Genomic DNA, 19381 nt, shown 5'->3' with positions numbered 1-19381 from the left:
GACTGACTCCACTTGAACCAGAATGCAAACCAGATAGTTGGGAGCTTAAAATAAAAGAAGTAGCAGAGCACCTTTAAAAATGATCACCAAGGAAAAATCAAAAAGAGCTGAAGAGTTTCCAGCTGAGGATAAATCATCCCTAAGGGATGAGGGTGAAAATGTTCATGATTGCCCAAACAGGAAAGAGGTAGGAAGTACCATTTGTACCCAGCTGAAAGGTAGATTTGCATGTCCAGTGTAGCATCACTGAGTTGGGCTTACTTGTGCCTCTAGCGGACAAAGGAAGGAGTAGGTTTTTCAGGAAATAGGCTAGCCTCAATTTTGCATATTTGCTGAGAATGAACTGGCCAGAACTGAAACTCAGAACAGTGTTAATCTACTTCCTATAACAAACAAACAACATAAAGTCCAGTTGAGCAACCAGAGGTGACAATCAGTGTCACAGGCCATAGAAGGGTGCGGCCCCAGTGATGCTACACTGGACAAAGAAATCTACCCATTTGCCAGTGTGGAATTGCTGGATTGGGACGTTGAGGCTTCTGACATCCTGGCTGTTACCAATCCCTGTTGTGATCCCCTGCTGCATCCAACCAGTGAAATAATAATAATTAAAAAGATCTCTGGACGTAAAAGCCCTGGGCAAGACACCATTTCTCTCTCTTCCAGAGTCAGTCACAGTGGGGAAGGAGGAGAAAGATTTGACAATACAGTGGTACCTCGGGTTACATATGCTTCAGGTTGCATACGCTTCAGGTTACAGACTCCGCTAACCCAGAAATAGTACTTCAGGTTAAGAACTTTGCTTCAGGATGAGAACAGAAATCGTGCTCCGGCGGCGCGGCAGCAGCAGGAGGCCCCATTAGCTAAAGTGGTGCTTCAGGTTAAGAACAGTTTCAGGTTAAGTACGGACCTCCGGAATGAATTAAGTATTTAACCCGAGGTACCACTGTACACACATGCATGTATACAGGATAGAGAAGACGAGGATTAAGAGGTTAAAGACTGAAGTAAGAAACAGTCAAGACTGAAGTGAGAAAAACTAAACCAGGATGAAGAAGTGAGAGGGACCAAAGGGAACATGACTGCTTTGTGGAGGCAGGAGCAAAAAACTGAGGAAGGGCAAGCCCATTTCCTGAAAAACCTATTCCTGCTTTTGTCCACTACAGGCGCAAGTAAGCCCAACAAAACTGGCAAGTGAAATTAAGGCAATGAAGGCACAAAGGGGTGCAAAGCAATTCAAAGTGGCCAAAGCACTGAAAGGTGCTTTCTTCTTGTCTGTGTTAAGTAAAATGTAGGTGATACATTTTGAAATAAAAAACATTTTCCTATGAAAGATCATTTAAAAAATAATAATCCATACCTTTACACATTTTTTGGTCCTCTCTTAATTCATAGCCCACTGGACAGGTGCATTCATAGAAACCATATGTGTTTATGCAGCGAAAGGCACACAGCAAAGGGTTTTGTATGCATTCATTTATGTCTGAACAAAATAGAAACAACATCAGTGTTATCCAGTCCTTAGAAATCTTCTTCCAAAAATAAAAAACAAACAAGCCACTTTTTCTTATTTTTACTTCCCTTTGGCGGTAAAGGGAATCGGAAAAAGATTCAAAGCAGTTTAGTTACCCAAATGTAGTCAGAAGATAAAACAAATTATAATTTACCTTCGCAGTTCATCATTGGCCCAGGCTCAAACCCGTCAAGGCAATTACATTCAAAGCTACCAATAACATTGGAACACGTGCCATTTCCACATGGATTACCAATTGAACATTCATCGGTATCTAGGGTGTAACAAGTAAAACAAACTTTTGAAAACTGGGGTGCAGGTCAAGTTCATGAAGTTTAAAAGATTACAACGCATGAAATAAACAGATTTTACGTATGGCTTTGAATCAGCACACACCTACACAACGCACTCCGGTGTAATCTAGCTTGTATCCCAAAGGGCATTCACAACGGAAGGATCCATCTGTGTTTATGCAGTGACCGTTGGAACAAATGCCTGGGCTCTCAAGGCATTCGTTGACATCTAGAAACAAGAAAGTGGCATAAAATCATTTGTACTGTTCTATTATCCATCTCGGGATTCCTTTAGTATAACAGATACACATTTTATTGGACAGTAATAGAATTCCCTTTACCCTCTAAATGAATAAAAAGGAAAGAATTATTTCTTATGCCAAAATTGTGGAGAAAATAAATGAATTATTATTAAGGACATTTGCTTTGCTTCTCTGATTAACAATTAGTTCACAGAGATAGGAGCAAAGTTATGGAAAACCTTCCCAGTGGAGATCTGCCAGACACCCTCTCTCCCTGTCTGTAGACAGTTGCTGAAAATGTTTTAAACTTCCAATGGTATATATTTTGTGATTTGTTGCTTTAAACAAATGATTTGGTCTTTTTTTTTTTAAGAAGAAACTTGATATACAAAAAATTGAGCTGCTGCCCATTTGGTGTTTTAGTACTGTTGTTTTTAGTACAGGCAGCGAACGTTTTAGGTGGGTCCGATAAGTGCGCAAATGCCCACACGTGCATTGTGTCAAACCCGGAAGTGACCTGAAAACGTCACAAAAAAGGGGCGGAGCGAGGCAGGGACGGAATAGCATGTTTGCAGGCTTTCTCAACAGTGTTTCAAATATATGCAATTTCATTTAAACCCGTGGTGCCTTGGAACATAACCCCTGGAGTTGCCAGTATTGTAGTGTTCTGCATTGTTTCAAATTTCTATTTGATAGTATTTTAATTTGTCGTAAGCCACTTTGGTTGCTCTAAACCAGTGATGGCCAAACTTGGCCCTCCAGCTGTTTTGGGACTACAACTCCCATCATCCCTAGCTAACAAGGACCAGTGGTCAGGGATGATGGGAACTGTAGTCCCAAAACAGCTGGAGGGCCAAGTTTGGCCATCACTGCTCTAAACAGAAGAACTGGATATAAATTACCATATTGACTAGTACATAGAGTTTAAATCCTGTGGTCTGCATCTACTACCCTAGGTCTATATTAACTTGTGCTGCCATGTGACCTTTCACCAATAAGAGAAAGTAAGGACATTTTCTGGAGTAAGATTTATGTTGTCTCCCTCTAATCAGGAATATTATTCGTATCTGAAAAATCAACACAACTTGCTTTCTAAAAGCCAGAGAATCCTGGAGTATAATTCATTAAAGAAATAAATAGTTTTAAAGTGATATCAAAGTAAAGCCAATACCTTCTCGTGTATCATCAATCCCAGGTATAGTCCCATGACCAAATGGACACAAATCCTGGAAGGCAACTGCACGAGAACATTTTTTGGAACAGCAGCACCACAAAGGGAATAAAAATGGCAATGATTATACAGCTGACTATGGCCAATTAAAGCAATAACAGGCACACACATATACATATATGCTTTTCACAAGTGCTACAAAAGGAGCCCCCCCATTTTTCTTCCATATCCGAATACTGCATAATATGTGCCACATCCATAAAGTAATCGGCAACTGTAGCTGTAATCAATATTCAGTTTTTAATATAAGCCAATAGCAAAACCCCAAAGACATCAATTGCTTTACTGGATTTTAACACATGTTTAGCCAGCTCCAGTTTCCTGTGATAATATTGGTTCCATATACGCTATACATTTAAAGCACATCTCCCCACTTGACCCAAAGATCCATTGCTCATTGTATAGTAATCCACAGTTAGTCAAACAGAGAAGGTAGAGGGCCTTCTCAGTAGTGGCGCCTGCCCTGTGGAACGCCCTCCCATCAGATGTCAAGGCAATGAGCAACTATCTGACTTTTATGAGACATCTGAAGGCAGCCCTGTTTTTAATGTTTAATGCTGTATTGTGTTTTTAATATTCAGTTGGCAGCTGCCCAGACTGGCTGGGGTATAAATAATAAATCAATAAATTTATATATTTTCTTCTTCTTCTTCTTCTTCTTCTTCTTCTTCTTCTTCTTCTTCTTCTTCTTCTTCTTCTTCCTGAAACCACTTACTTAGAGTAGCTCCACTGAACTATTGGAATTGGATCAGGGATCTGGTTGGACAAGTAGAGGCTCTATATGCCCATCTTTTTTTACCACTGCCTCTTGAAAACCAACTGGGGCTGGTCAATACCTGGTTTTCAACATCACGATATATCACCAGCTAAACATCACAATATCTCGATATACCGTATTTTTCGCTCTATAAGACGCACTAGACCATAAGACGCACCTAGTTTTTGAAGGAGGAAAACAAGAAAAAAAATATTCTGAATCTCAGAAGCCAGAACAGCAAGAGGGATCGCTGCGCAGTGAAAGCAGCAATCCCTCTTGCTGTTCTGGCTTCTGGGATAGCTGCGCAGCCTGCATTCACTCCATAAGACGCACACACATTTCCCCTTTCTTTTTAGGAGGGAAAAAGTGAGTCTTATAGAGCAAAAAATACGGTATATCTGCAGTGGCAGAGGGTCCTGCCAAACCTCCCTGCAGTGGCGGAGGGAGTGCTTCACTTCCCCGCAGCAGCAGAGGGCCTTGCTTTGCCTCCCCACAGTGGTGGAGGGCCTTAAAATGTAAGGAAGTAGTAGATTTAATAAAAATATTAAATAAACCTCCATATAACATATTTAATATGTTTTCAGCTAATTTAAGAGTGGTTTGAGTGATTTACTAGTCAAGTTGCATCTGCTTCCTCACTCAGAGGTCTAAGTGGAATCTGTGCATGCATAAGCCCCTCTGAGTTCAACTAAACTTCTACTTTCCTGGGAACTTTGATTGTCTAGCCATGGGCGTGGTCCCTCCTGGATTGTTAGCAGGCTCTGCATAATTAGCTGAGCTCTAGGTGCAAAGATACTGGTGAAACTGAAAGAGTTTGATGGTTTGTGTGAGGGCTGATCCTCATCTCTTACAGGTTAGGAGGGAGGAGGGAGAGAGCAAACAAAGCAAGAGTCTGGGTGCCTGCAAATTATCTGCAAAGTATCTCTAAGGTATGGGTACAGCTGTACCACCCCCTGGGAAGCCATTGAGTCTCCACCTTTTGTTCACCTGTATATTGCCTTGTTACAACACTTATCATGATGTAATTTCCAATACTGTTATTCAAATGTATGGCGATTTATTGCACAGGCCTAAAGTCAGCACAGAATTGATGCTTCTGAATTATGGTGCTGGAGGAGACTCTTGAGAGTCCCATGGACAGCAAAAAGATCAAACCTATCCATTCGTAAGGAAATCAGCCCTGAGTGCTCACTGAAAGGACAGATCCTGAAGCTGAGGCTCCAATACTTTGGCCACCTCATGAGAAGAGAAGACTCCCTGGAAAAGACCTTGGTGTTGGGAAAGATGGAGGGCACAAGGAGAAGGGGATGACAGAGGACGAGATGGTTGGACAGTGTTCTCGAAGCTACCAGCATGAGTGACAAAACTGTGGGAGGTAGTGGAAGACAGGAGTGCCTGGCATGCTCTGGTCCATGGGGTCATGAAGAGTCGGACATGACTAAACGACTATACAACAACAACAAAGCCAGCACATGTTCTTTCTTTACCTTTTTCTTCCTTAGGACAAAGTTCACAGGGATCACCCCATCCTTCTCCTGGCATCTTGCTGCAGCAGCACTTTGCTTTGGTGGTGTTAAATGCTTTCGGCACAGAGCACTTGCCATTCTCAAAGTTAGTGAAGCAGAAGCTTTGTCGCGTATCTAGGGGGGAAAGCAAATGCCACAGAATTACTTTAGACACTGGGTAGCTGGGTAAGTTAATCAAAATCAAAGGAATGGTTTCACTTCTCACTTGCGTGGGAATTCCTGCCTGAACCTCTATCAGCAGGAGGCATTATTATTTTGTAATGCCTTTTCCATGCACTGAAGCCCTTTCAGTCTGCTTATACTAGGCATTGGGAAACCTCTGATCCACCCACCCCTGAAAAATTACTTTTGTGGTGAAAATATTTGTATCCAAAAATGGCGTAGTTCAGTTTCTTCCCCACCCACCCCACCCCACATCATCCTTCATTCCCTCTCCATCCATCTACCCCATAACGTCTTTTAATTCTCATCTGTATCTCCTTCAAGAATTATTTGACAATTGAACAATCCCACACGTGTGCTAAGTCAGCCTGTGGATTTTTGTACAGCCAGCTTTCATCCATGTGGGGAAAACTCAAGACATTTAAAGCATGGCATCCAGTAGGCTCAGTGTAGTATTTTGTTTGTTGTTGAATTAATCTCAGTCTAATATTGCAGGTGGCTGTTTAAAAGTCATAGGGCTCTTGTCCATTGGGATGAATTGGGCAATTTGCTCCCTAAAAAAAGTTCAACAACTTAGGGTTGTCTGGAAAAAAATGGGAGAGTTCCTGCACCTCTTTTCTAGAAAAGAAAAAAAATAGCACCGGTGTTAGGCAAGGCAAGCTTTCAAATCCATTTTTGCCTGGTCTGGGCTTAGCATGGATTTGTGACTGAAGATGTAGATGGAACATCCATTACTTTAAATATTCATACTGTTTTTTAAATTGTATTTGTATTGCTTTTATTGCTGCAACTGGGCCCACAGCAACTGGTCGAGCCAAAGTTTGTCTTTCTGTTATGTTTTAAATTTCAAGCGTTGCACGTTCATTTTTGCATGGGTTAATGATTGTATTTTCTTTTTATTATCATATTAGCCATCCCGATAATTTTTTTAAGTGTAAAGGTGAGGTAGAACTCCTTTAAATAAATAAACGTGAGACAGCCCAACTTAGCCAAATTTTACTGAAATTTTACTGAGGTTTACTGAATGGCCCTCCCTTCTGAATATTTGAGCGGACTGTTAACAGCCTGCTGCAACCACTGTGCTTACCAAAACATCTCCTGCCATTATCAGATATCACAAAGCCTGTAGGACAGATGCACTGGAATCCTCCTGGCGTATTAGTGCAGGCTCCAAAGAGACAGATGTTGGGATCCTCGTTGCATTCATCAATGTCTGAAAAATCATTTATTTATTCATTTCATAGCATTTTTACACAACTTGATTGTAAATAAATAAAACGAAAATGTGATTACAACATCAATCCAAAATGGTATTCATCTTGTGTATTTTCCAGAGAGCTGATGGGAAATAGTGCATTAGGCAGAATTGATTTTTAAATGAGCAAACCAGTTTGTTCTGTTTTAAAACACCAATTGCTTTATAAAGTCTACTCTAAGGCTGTGCCAGTATATTTGGTCATCCCCTCCCCCAACAGTTTGGGGAAAGGCAAAAAAAAATTGCCCATAAAAAAGAAAGTGAGTATGAGAACTAGTGAAACAAGTATTTGAGGGGTGGGGCAGGGGTTTGTCTATTCCTGTTCCATTATAACGTAGTTGGGGGCTGTTGGCATCTTCTCTTCCTTAACCATGAGCTGCAGCCAAGAATCAACCTTGGCTACAACTCATGATTAATGGAAAGAGAGTGCTTAACTACAAGACCAAATTCAGAAAACACACTAAACCTGACTTTGACTTAGCTGCCGCATCATGCCATGCTAAGAGAAGAAACACAGTGTTTCCCATCTCCTTGCCAAAAGCCCACACATTTGCACTAAGACATTATTTCTCTTTGTCTTATGTGCTAGTGTAACCAGTGTCTTGCACATGACATTCACTGCAGCCCCAAAATGCTATGCTTTGAAAGGTTTCAAAGAAAATATGACTTGGATTGCTCTCAAGAAAAACAGTTAATATTGCTAGCAATAGCTGCCAAAAATATTTAAAAGCTGGCAAGAAAACAAATTAATAAATGCACTGTGTTACAAAAGTACAATCTCCAAAAAAATGTGTTGCTCAAGATAAAAGTCCAGCATATTTAAGCAAGATTTTGTTCCTTGATTTATGAAAACTACTGAAAGCACACATAAAGTTTTCCTTCCATCTTTATCTGGGCAAAAATTCCACTAACATCAGTTAGTTTGGCACAGAGAAGACATGGGGATTTACTTCCTGTGTGGTTAATTTGAAGATATTTAGGATTGGCTGTCTGGTACCAATATCTTTGTTTCTTAGTTTGATGAAACACATTGTGATTTGCATGGATCCACTTTCTCATTTGATAGCTGTGTGTTACTTTCCCCCCATATAATGAAAATCTAAAGCATCTAACGTTCTAAAAACATTGGTATATTATTTTGCATCAAAACAAAAATTCCTTAGATGTTGAAATAAACATCAAAGTGCTATGCAAATAACTCAATTACCTTTACATACTAGGTGTGCATTTGGTGTGGAATTTAGTTGCACATAACTATGAGTGTTAAGACTTAAAACAGAAACCATTTACTATATTTCTGAGTCTGGGTCCGTTCAGATGTGGATATTATTGAATTAGTTTTTCTGGTTATAATGCAAGCGCTTCTTGTCCCAGTTTCTAACATTCCTGTTCCACTGTATAACCTGCTTTGTTATTTTTGATTGCTATATTGCCAGGGCATGCTAAATTTCATTCCCACCAGTGGACATGGTGTAGCACAACCGTAGATGTGACCAGGCGTATCGCCATGAGTGATTCTGTTCCCTCATGATTCACACATGAAAATGGTGGGAAGGTACTGTATACTAGAATACTACTGCAAATTTGGTAACATGAGCTGTAGTGGCATAATCCATGAAAACTGGGGAAATTACAGCACAAATGCTCCTGTGATTTTCTAGGTTAAGTGGATTTTTCCCCTGAAAGCAATTAACACAGAAATGGCTTCTACAAAATTCCACTAGGTTTCCAGAACTGGAATTTACCTCGTGTGAAAGATCACATAAAATGAGAATGTTATCAGGTAAGGAAACTTTAGGGAAATAGAATAAAATGCTGTCTGAATGCAGCCTGTATTTTCAGACAAATTTTCAGCTAAGTTTTCTCTATGTACTCGCCAGGGCGTGGTGGTGTGTGGATTTGTTTGTTTGTTAAGCAAAGGTTTTACGAATCACAAACCAGCATATTTCCCCCCTGATTTCTGTTAATGAAATGCCATGACTTTGAGTTTGTTTCTCATCACAAGCACAAGAATGCCGTATCTTGAAAGTCGCTACATTTGTAAATGAGTGACACAATCTTTGCATGTTATTTCTACCACATCCAAAATACCTATTCTTTACTGTGTTAGTATTGAAGTTCAAAATAAAATATAATGCAACATTACCAATGCAGCTTTCGCTTTTTACTTCATAGCCTGGTGGGCAAATGCACCTAAAAGATCCTTCCAAGTTTTGACATGTACCAGGGAAGCATGAGCCAGCAAGCACCACACACTCATTAATATCTCAAAAGAATAGAAAAAAGACAAAATATGTTAGAGATTCTAGAAGGATTACCTACAGTCTGAGTATGCAATAAGAGAGAAGAATCTAGATCAAGATCATTGATCCTCCTTCTCACACTTTTGTCTGTCCTTTGCTGTGTTAAGTAACCCTGCTCCCATATGTAAATAACTACTACTACTACTATTAATAATAATAATAATAATAATAGATAATAATAAAATTTATAATACCACCCTTCACCCAAAGATCACAGATTTTACAATATAAAAACACAAAAATACATAACAAATGGAAACAATAGCACTCCCCCCCTAGCTCTTGCTGATGGGGAAAAGTTCCTTACTCACCCCTTTGCAATGAATTCTGCTGTTCAGTTTAGCATACAAGAGCCACATAAGGCCAATGTATCAACCAAAATTGGTTGAAGAACAGAGATTTCCCAAGAAGAGGGAGAGGATCTGTCTTACTTGTCTGATATAGGATTGTGTTTCAGCTGCAGTTCACAGCTATCCATAAATAGCTGCCGGAAGTGTTTTTGTTGGGCTTCTTTAACTTCTTTAGTTTTTTTTAATTGAAAGACACTAGGATATATGTGACTGAAAGACACTGTAACATGATTGTGCAAACGTATACCTCAAAAAGGAGCACAATTGTATGTTTAGCAAAAGTAAGTCACACTGTATTCAATGGGATGTAATCCCAGATAAGTGTGCACAGGATTGCTGTTCCATCAATGCACATTTACACTAGGTAGTTGCTTTCATACATACCAATACAGTTCTTGCCATCTGGAGTGAGTTCATAACCTTCATGACATAAACATTTGAAAGAACCAATTTCATTGAAACACCTCCCATTTCTGCACACCTGCCCAAAGAAGGAACTGCATTCATCAATATCTAAATGGTTAACAAAAAGCAACAAAATGGTTAACAAAACAAGGGCAACAAAAAGCCTTAATTCTATCATGAAATAATTGCAAGCTACAACACATTTTTAAAAGAAAAGCCCAACTAGCTTTTCAGGTACCTTTTAATTTGATTAACTTTCTAAAGAATTGCTTGAAGTAACTGATATTACAGTTTGAAGTCTGATTTATTCTGTTATATTTTACTCAAAGAAGACCAATTTATCCTAACTAGAACCCAATAAGGCAGACATGTATGTACAAAATATTTTTTTAAAAAATATGATCCCGTAGAGATTCCAAGATGGAATTTTGGAGGTAGCTCTTAGAAATATTAAATAACCAATACAATTTTTTGGAATTTTAAAATCATATTAATTTTTAATCACTTTTTAAAGGTTTCAATTTTGTAACAAATTTAAAATTTAAAGTAAATCCATCATGTGACATATCACATTAAAGCCCATGAAGTTCTGAAGAGACTGGTGTTTTTAGTTTTGACGTATCTCAGTTCTGGGCTGAGCTTTTATGTTTATTGTGTAGTCCGGCAAGGCCGAAATTGTCAATTTTTTAAAATCTCAAACTCTCATGAAACACCTCATAACGGGATGAGATAAAAAATTAAAATTTTAGATTCTAACTTAGTTTTGATCATTCAACAAGTGTACAAAATATAAAGAAAATAGGATGACATGAGTTTAAAATGTTGGATCACTTGATATGGAATGACCTACTAGCAGTCTTTTCCTATCCAGTTTAATTTTCTGCCACCACAAACAGCCACAGTGCTGCTGTTGGTGGCCCAGTGAGTAGAAACTGCAGTTCCACACCAACATAGCCCTAGGATGATGCTACATGACAACATAGTGTCATTCCAAGGGAGGATAGGAATACCAATAGCAACTCTGCTGCCACTTGCAGCAGCAGCAACTACATTTTAAATGAATGAATGAAAGGGAAAAAGCCACTGCTGCCCCTTCTTTCCCTGGGGATCTCCTTCGCTTACAACTGAAAACTGCATGATCCCTCTCCCAAATTCTCAAAATTCATCCCCTGCTGAGCATTCTGAAACCCTAATTTTCAGTGGAAAAGATGACTTCTTGCTCATATGTAATTCTGTCTTCCCAAAGTTGTGGTCCTGATCTAGTTCCTGCAGCTACTTGAAAGGTCAAAAAAGGTGTTTGAAGCTGAAATAGTATAATACTTTTTTTTCAAAATTAGTTCCACAACAGAGTACAGACCTTAAATAGATTTGTCTGTTAAAATTCAGAAATTTTCATTTTTTATTTGAACTTCTTGCACCAACCCTCTTCCTAAATGAAAAAGTGTAGTTTTCTTTTGATTCTCTTACCCATACAGTCATTATTATGTGTAAGCTCAAATCCTGGATAACATAGACAATTATATGAGCCAACTGTGTTTTTACACGTTCCATTTCCACAAGGATGTCTTTCACATTCATCAACATCTGCAGAGAAAAGGCATTAATACAAAGGAATTATTATTTGTAGAATCATCTCGGGAAACCTTAAACACTGGCTTATTTTCACCCTCCCCTTTTTATATTTCAAACTTTTGCAATGATATAATAAATGCAATCACCGCATTTATCTGACAACACATAACTTATATTCATCTGAAATAAATATAACAGTATCAACCCAACCATCACTCACCAAAATGTCAATTAATTAAGCTGTTCTAGATTTTCTAATTCACGTTTTTACATGGATAACATTCTCTCAACATACCCATACACATAGTTTGGTCATGGGATGCCTTAAAGCCATTTTGACAGATGCAATGGTAAGTTCCCTCTTTATCCACACATGTGCCATGACTACATACATTAGGAATTTCCTGGCATTCATTGCGATCTATAACAAAAATTACACAAAACACATGGTATACATTATTGATTTGTGGTTTTGTTATTGCTCATTCATTACTCACATTTTACAATCTGCTAATGATTACTGAAGGTGAACTCAAAATGTCCATTTCATAAAGAAAGTCGTAGCACAAAAAGCCTACTATTTGTCTGTTCGTGTTAAAGTCAGATACTGCTAGACATGACATGAAAGTCAGGGAAGCAACATAATTGTAAGTGTGCAAAGAAAAGAAAAAAAAGCAAATTCAGAACAGGAAAACTGCCAATCTTCTAGAGGGAATATCCATATAAAAGAAGACTTAAGCAAAATAGTGAATACAAGTTCTTTCTTACCAACACAGGCACCATTGGGTGAAAGTTTGAAACCTGAAGCACATTCGCAGCGGTAACTACCAGGGCTGTTAATACAATCTGCATTTCGTTGACAGAGATTGTCACCGTTGCTGCATTCATCAATATCTGCAAGATCAATAATTCTTAGTCAAATGTCAGTATAGGTGTCCTTCATCTCTTTGAGGTATTCAGATACTTTTTGTGCTCTACATTGCAGTGGGCATAATTCAGCTAATGTTAAAGCACTTTCAAATCCCACTTACTTCAATTAGAGAATTTTCAACACAATCTTAACATACCAACTGAAATCAATGGAACTTAAATGTGCTTATATCCCTTATCTTTGTGTTCATCCATTTGAAGTAGTGACCAGTACATTATTGAAGATGCCTTTGTTTAATATCCTCTAAGACAGTGTTTTTCAACCTTTTTTGGGCAAAGGCACACTTGTTTCATGAAAAAAATCACGAGGCACACCACCATTAGAAAATGTTAAAAAAATTAACTCTGTGCCTATATTGACTATATATAAAATAATTCTCTTGAATAGGAATCAAATAAACACAAAGAAAGTATTTTATAATTACTTTATTATGAAATAGTAAGTAAACAGAAATATGAAAAATTATAAAATACTTTATTTTTAAATCTTTTGAATTTTTCAAATTTTCCCACGGCACACCAGGCAACATCTCGCGGCACACTAGTGTGCCGCGGAACAGTGGTTGAAAAACACTGATCTAAGGAAGAGGAAAGATAGGATTCCTGCCAAACAGGTAGAAGAAGACTGACAGAAACTAAAAAGTAGAGGAGGAACCCAAGCACACTCTGTATCCCACAACCATTCCACTCCAGAACATTTTTCATCAGAGCATTTAACAAATTCTTCTGCTACAAACAGCAGAAATGTGGCACATTGTACACACAGAGCAAATGCTTTGAATAATGTTCCTGCCTCCCTTTCTCTAAGAAATCTGCCAGGAAGATAAATACAATCCTGTGAGACCAGACAATACATGGATTTAAAGAGAAATACTTATATTCATGGAACAAAGGGCAACTAATGATTATGGTTCAAACACTTTATGGAATTACTGATAATAGTTTCAAAACCTAGGTCAGGAATCAACTGATGCGCAGCTTTGCCTTTTCAAAGACAAATGTCTTCTACACCTTTTCATTAGTCACTTTTTTCTACACTTTTCTAATACCAGCTGCACTGGCTCCCAGTAGAGTACAGGATCAGATTTAAGATGCTGGTTTTAACTTTTAAAGCCCTTCACGGCCTAGGACCCTTGTACCTACGGGACCTGGTATGTCCCACGGAGGACCTTACGGTCTTCAAATAAAAACCTCTTGGAGATCCCGAGCCACTGGGAGGTTAGGCTGGCCTCAACCAGAGCCAGGGCTTTTTCGGCCGCGGCCCCGACTTAGTGGAACGCTCTGTCACAAGAGACTAGGGCCCTGCGGGACTTGACATCTTTCTGCAGGGCCTGCAAGACAGAGCCATTCCACCAGGCCTTTGGCCAAGGCACAGTCTGACCCCCTCCTTCTGTAATCCTCATAGAACTCTAACCGAATGGTTGCCATTAATTTGATTTTGAATTGATTTTAGAATGAATTGATTTTAGAATGTATTTCAATTAATTGACTGTGATTTTATGTAAACTGTGCTATTTTTACTGTTGTTAGCTGCTCTGAGCCCATCTTTGGCTGGGGAGGGTGGGATATAAATAAATTATTATTATTATTATTATTATTATTATTATTATTATTATTATTAAATATTATTATTAAAAATAACTGCTGCTCTATTTTGAAGATATATCCACATGACTCTAATTTACTGGAGCAGATCACAGACAGTTGCATAGTAGACATGTGCATGGTATGTTAGCTTGCACTTCCTCTCTGCTGGTCCATACAGCCAGGTTAGGCCATTGTGTAGGACTCAGTCAGTACAATCAGTTCCTCTTTGATCATGAGCCTGAACTGGAGGCAGGTGTGATTTCTAGGTGTATCCCCCCCCCCCATGAGCTGCAGTAAAGTAGGAGCGGAGACCGTTGCTGAAAAGGATCTTGCCATGAGGATAAACCATAGACAATACGATTTACATCACCTTCACAGACCAAGAGCAAATCATTGTAGCTGAATCCTGTTGGGCATTCGCAGCGGAAGCTGCCAATCTGGTTAATGCAAACACCATTGGCACAAATCCCTGGGATCTCTTTACATTCATCAATATCTAAAAGAAAACAAAACCAATATTCATTAGTCAAATGCAATAGCAAGCCCTGCTTTTTCTCATAGTTTCTCATAGTGCATGAAATAAGGAAAATAAAGCGGTAATAAAATATACCTAGAAATATAATACTGCAAATTGAATATAGCAATTCAATTTTAATTTTAATTAATGGTTTTTGTATAAAGGAAAAATCCATATAGGGGAATTTATACATAAAAAGCTGAAACTTCTTCCCTGTCATGTTAGTTTCTCACACATCTTATAAATAAATAAAAAGGGGTGGGTGGGAGGGAAAAACGCCTTTAGTTTTCAGATTCATGCTGCATTCATTAATCTGAACATAGCTTTAAAAACTCACCAACAGCTTTGCCAGTGTGGATGTCGAATGTGAAGCCAGGAATATTTCCACATATTGACTTGAATTCAACTTAAAAGGAAAGAAAGTGGGGTGGAATCAAGGAGGCTGAATAGAAAAATAACTCTTGGACAAACAATCCATTTTCAAAAAGCAGTAATCCATTTTATTGAATAAGAGGATCCCCTCCCACACACAATGCAGCCATAATCAAATACGTTATTTAATCCACGTATTAGCTTTAATGTTGATAGAACTTAGAAACTGAAAGACAGCACTGACGAAGAAAACCCCCAATGTGGAATTATATAGGATTAGTAATTTTGATGTACAAATAATGGACTTTGAGCTCTTCTCTCTTCCCATTTTGATCAGTGACAGGAAGGACATTGGATTAGAATACTTCTGGGGAAGGAAAAATGTTATTTTCAGTTCTTATTTCCTCTTTCCGTACTGATCAAAGGAATACTGCACTGCTTTGTTTTCCTATTGTTATCGAAGAGATAGACTAATATATCTCAGCTATTGGGTTTTCGTAAGTTTTATCCTATGTGATAAAAAAACAGTTGCCTGTATCTTTCTTCCAGTGTTTTCTTTTAAGAAAGCACTGAAAGAAATATACAGGTAACTGTTTATCACATGCACTTTCAACTAACTGGAAAAAAGCCAGGAAACTGAAACAAATGAAACTAATATTTTTAATATCCCTGATACCTACATTTATTCACTAGGTTGTTGGGAGGTATAACAGCTCAACAGCTTAAATTGACCGCCAAGGAAATAACTGAATAATATATTGCTGTATTGGTTCTCTAGGAATCTGGCCAGAAAGGGGTGCACATATCTTAATATTAATTTGGGCTCAACAGTCTTTACAACATCCCCTGTTAAGTCTAGTTTTTACCTGTTCCTGGAGTTGGACATGGTTCACAAGGTTTGTTCCAGGCTTTCCCAACATTATAGGTGCAGCAACACATTCTCTTGGTCACATTGAAAGGGAGTTCATTGTCGCAAGACGTTCCATTGTAGCTTCTATAGCAAAAGCTCTTTCTCATATCTGTACATGTAGAAATCGCATGCTTTTAAATGGGTATTTTAAAGTATGAAACATATAACAATTGGATCTTGAGCACTGGCTTTCTTTTTTCCTATACATCTGGTAGATACCTGCTTCAGCTGACTTTTTTTTTTGGAACACAGATTAACTGCAGCTGGATCTATTCTCTGTGTTTTATTCAAGAAGATTGGGGCAGATGCTAGATCTGCCCAACTACAATGGGGGAATTGGTTCATTTTTAGCTGGTTGCCATAAGGAAGCATTTTCACACCCCGGGAGCCGAGAGGCGGCTGCGACAGGCTGCAACCACCACCCACCCTGGGACTGGGTGAGCAGCCATTATAAGCATGCTTAATTGAAGTAGACATAATCAGGATTGAGTTATAAGATCCAGAAAGCATATTTAGTACACAATAAAAGTAACTTACACAGCTGTTTTATGGAATTGGGGGGTGGGGAGAATCTGTGGCAGACCTACCACCACATCCCTTGTCCTGACAGCTTGATATATCTAGGGCAGGATATGTGGGGAGCCCTTTTTCACCCCTCTTGTCTTTCTCCCTATTTATCTCCCATTGAAATCAATGAAATTAACTATGCAAGCTCTAGAATCAGCATAGTTCTTGGCCTTTTTTGAGCACATGTCATGGGCTTTAGATCCTGCAGATCCCAATGTCTGCAAGGCACCCACCCACCACCAGAACCCCACTAGGGATACATCTATACCCACAGAACTTTCAACTGGTGGACCAGAGGCTTTACCAGAGGCATAGATGCTATCCTACTGTCTAACCTCTCCACTAGTAAACTGGCACCTAAACACATTCAGAGACCCCACAGCCATCTTCTGACCAGATGTAGGAATGCAGCCTCAAGCTATGACTTAAGCTATTTCAATAACCATGCACATTTCCACAAATATTAGTTTAACTGACTATGACCAATCCAGATATTCCTCCGAGCCATTCCAACACCAATGGAGGCCTCACGTGAATGCTGTCCAGCTGTGAGCCTGGATTCTAGATCCTATGTGCTACTGAAGAAGCTGCATAGGAACAGCTGTTAAGTGTAAACTGGGCCTAAATTTTAGGAACTCATCTGGTCTCCAAACTCTTCTCAATATCATGGTAGGAAGTGGAAATATAAAAGGTAACATACCCATACAGTTGTGGCCTCCATTCACCTGCATGTATTCTGGAGGGCAAATGCATGTGTAGTTCCCCAAGGTGTTGTAGCATGTCCCAGGACCGCAGACGCCAGGATGTGCAACACACTCATCAATATCTGTGGGAGAGCAAGGAGACTCAATAAGTAATTAAGATACAACAAACAAGTACGCAATAAATAACAACATATAAGGCCAAACTGAATTGCCAAACAAGTATTTCTCCTTTGTGGACAAAGAGGTTAGGTAAGAGTTAAACAATGAATCCACCATCTTTGAATCCCGTGTTTGGGATTTTCCTCCTCTTTTGAAGTAGCTATGGGGCTCTCAGTCTGCATCAGGACTGCAGCGCATGGTAGGGGTTCACCCACCCTTGTACAGTGATACTTGGTTCTTGAACTTAATCCATTCCGGGAGTCTGTTTGACTACCAAAACCATTTGAAAACCGAGGTGTGATTTCCAATTGGCTGGAGGAGCTTCCTGCACTCAATCAGAAGCTGTGTAAGCTGCGTCAGACATTCGGCTTCCGAAAAATGTTCACAAACTGGAACACTTACTTCTGGGTTTGCAGCATTCGGGAGCCAATTTGTTCGGCAACTAAGCCGTTCAGGAACCAAGGGACCACTGTACTGCTTTCCCACTGAAAATATCACCCACCTGAAGCTGTTACTCAACCATGAAAAGCTTTGTTACAACAAGTAACATCTGAAGCTGTAATTCGTCTATGAAGATGTTACTTGCAGCAAAAAGCAGATGTGGGGCAAACAATATCTTGAGAAAGTATGTGGGATTCAAGTTATAGTCCTAATCCACTAAAGTCATTAGTTTAAAAAGAAAAGAGAAATCAAAATGGCCTGTATCATGACATCAAGTTTGACCCTAAATAGTACCAATTAGAAAGTAGTGTGCATATTCATTATTACCCTGGGAAATTGTCTTAATATAATGGATATAAAATACTAACTGAAAAACTTGATAACTGAATGTGTAAATGTAAGTTTCGAATCCTAAAAATCTACAACTTTAGATCTAGCATCTGCATTTTATCTGCATGCTTTCGGGTGAGGGGTGTGGGGAGAAATGTCTGCAGGGAAGAATATTGTTTGAGAAGAAATGGATGCTCCATTATGAGAAAAGATAAGAATTTTTACCTTCACAGATACGAGTTTCTTCACTGAGGTAGTACCCATGGGGACATTCACACTGGAAGCTGCCAAAGGTATTGATGCAGTTTCCACCTTGGCAGAGGCCAGGCAGCTCTTGGCATTCATCAATGTCTGTGTTAAGAGAGAAAGGCATGTTTTTTTGGCTGATGAAAGACTGTAGCAGACTACTTGCATAGATGGCTAGCAGAGAATGACTTTTGCCTGTTTTTGTTTATAAATCTGCTCAGCGTTTTATGAAAAAGATCTGATAAAAGTATGAGCCAGCCAAAGTACAATTAACTCCCACTAACTGCAGTATGAAGGATCGCAATATAAATTAAAGTCTTCCGAAAAAAGACAATGGGTCTTCAAATACTGTGCTCAATCATGACCAGGTTGCATCATATTTTATCACCTAGGAACATATGCCCTGTAATTATCACTTTTTGGTACATTGAATGCATGCTGAAAGCTTAAAAGATCAGCTGTAAAACAGTCTGAGTCATGCTTCCAATTAATTTTTTGATAGGGTGATACTAGACACAACTAACAGACTCAGAATGAGCCAAATGAATAAGATTAAGGCAGCTGATAAAGGAACACCACACATTACATTTTCCCTTTAGCAGTAAAGCTGCCAAAATCCAAAACAATTTAGGAACTCAAAGTTTATAAAGAAATTTGCAGATTGCTGGGAAGCTCTTAACAGATGGAAAAACTCAGGTGAACGTGAGGATCTGGATTGTTGCCATTAAGAAGTATTTATGCTTGAAATGGCCAGCACTTTAAAACAAAGCTGACAAAATGCATACATTTTAGTTTCTTCTATGTAACTAACAGATTTCACTACCTCCCCATTATAGACATCTTACAAAACTTGACTCTTGTTTAAGCCATAAAAAGCTATAGTGGTTATTTTAAAAGAATTAACTTCTTTAACAATGTTAATGACCGAAATCAAGACCCTGTTATACCACTCACTCAGCCTTCTCAGTGGAGCGGTCATGTTGAGTGACATATTGGGACACTGAATGTG

The 19381-nt window shown here is 38.9% G+C and overlaps 1 protein-coding gene across 1 annotated transcript in view; it reads right to left on the bottom strand.

The window, feature by feature from the left end:
• FBN2 (fibrillin 2) overlaps positions 1-19381 on the bottom strand; it is a 140531-nt gene that overhangs the window by 15241 nt on the left and 105909 nt on the right. The window contains exons 39-54 of the mRNA XM_081930845.1: positions 18352-18477; positions 17193-17318; positions 15882-16034; positions 14981-15049; positions 14497-14622; positions 12378-12503; positions 11905-12030; positions 11505-11621; positions 10017-10145; positions 9126-9245; positions 6812-6937; positions 5524-5676; positions 3220-3285; positions 1910-2035; positions 1668-1787; positions 1361-1483 (exon numbers count right to left, since the gene is read on the bottom strand). Of these exons, the coding sequence (XP_081786971.1) occupies positions 1361-1483; positions 1668-1787; positions 1910-2035; positions 3220-3285; positions 5524-5676; positions 6812-6937; positions 9126-9245; positions 10017-10145; positions 11505-11621; positions 11905-12030; positions 12378-12503; positions 14497-14622; positions 14981-15049; positions 15882-16034; positions 17193-17318; positions 18352-18477 (1932 nt within the window). The remainder of the gene's footprint in view (positions 1-1360; positions 1484-1667; positions 1788-1909; positions 2036-3219; positions 3286-5523; positions 5677-6811; positions 6938-9125; positions 9246-10016; positions 10146-11504; positions 11622-11904; positions 12031-12377; positions 12504-14496; positions 14623-14980; positions 15050-15881; positions 16035-17192; positions 17319-18351; positions 18478-19381) is intronic.

This window comes from Podarcis melisellensis (assembly GCF_964234715.1).
Source record: "Podarcis melisellensis genome assembly, chromosome: 11".
NCBI classification, from domain to species: Eukaryota; Metazoa; Chordata; class Lepidosauria; order Squamata; family Lacertidae; genus Podarcis; species Podarcis melisellensis.
This window is presented reverse-complemented; position numbering and strand designations above follow the sequence as displayed.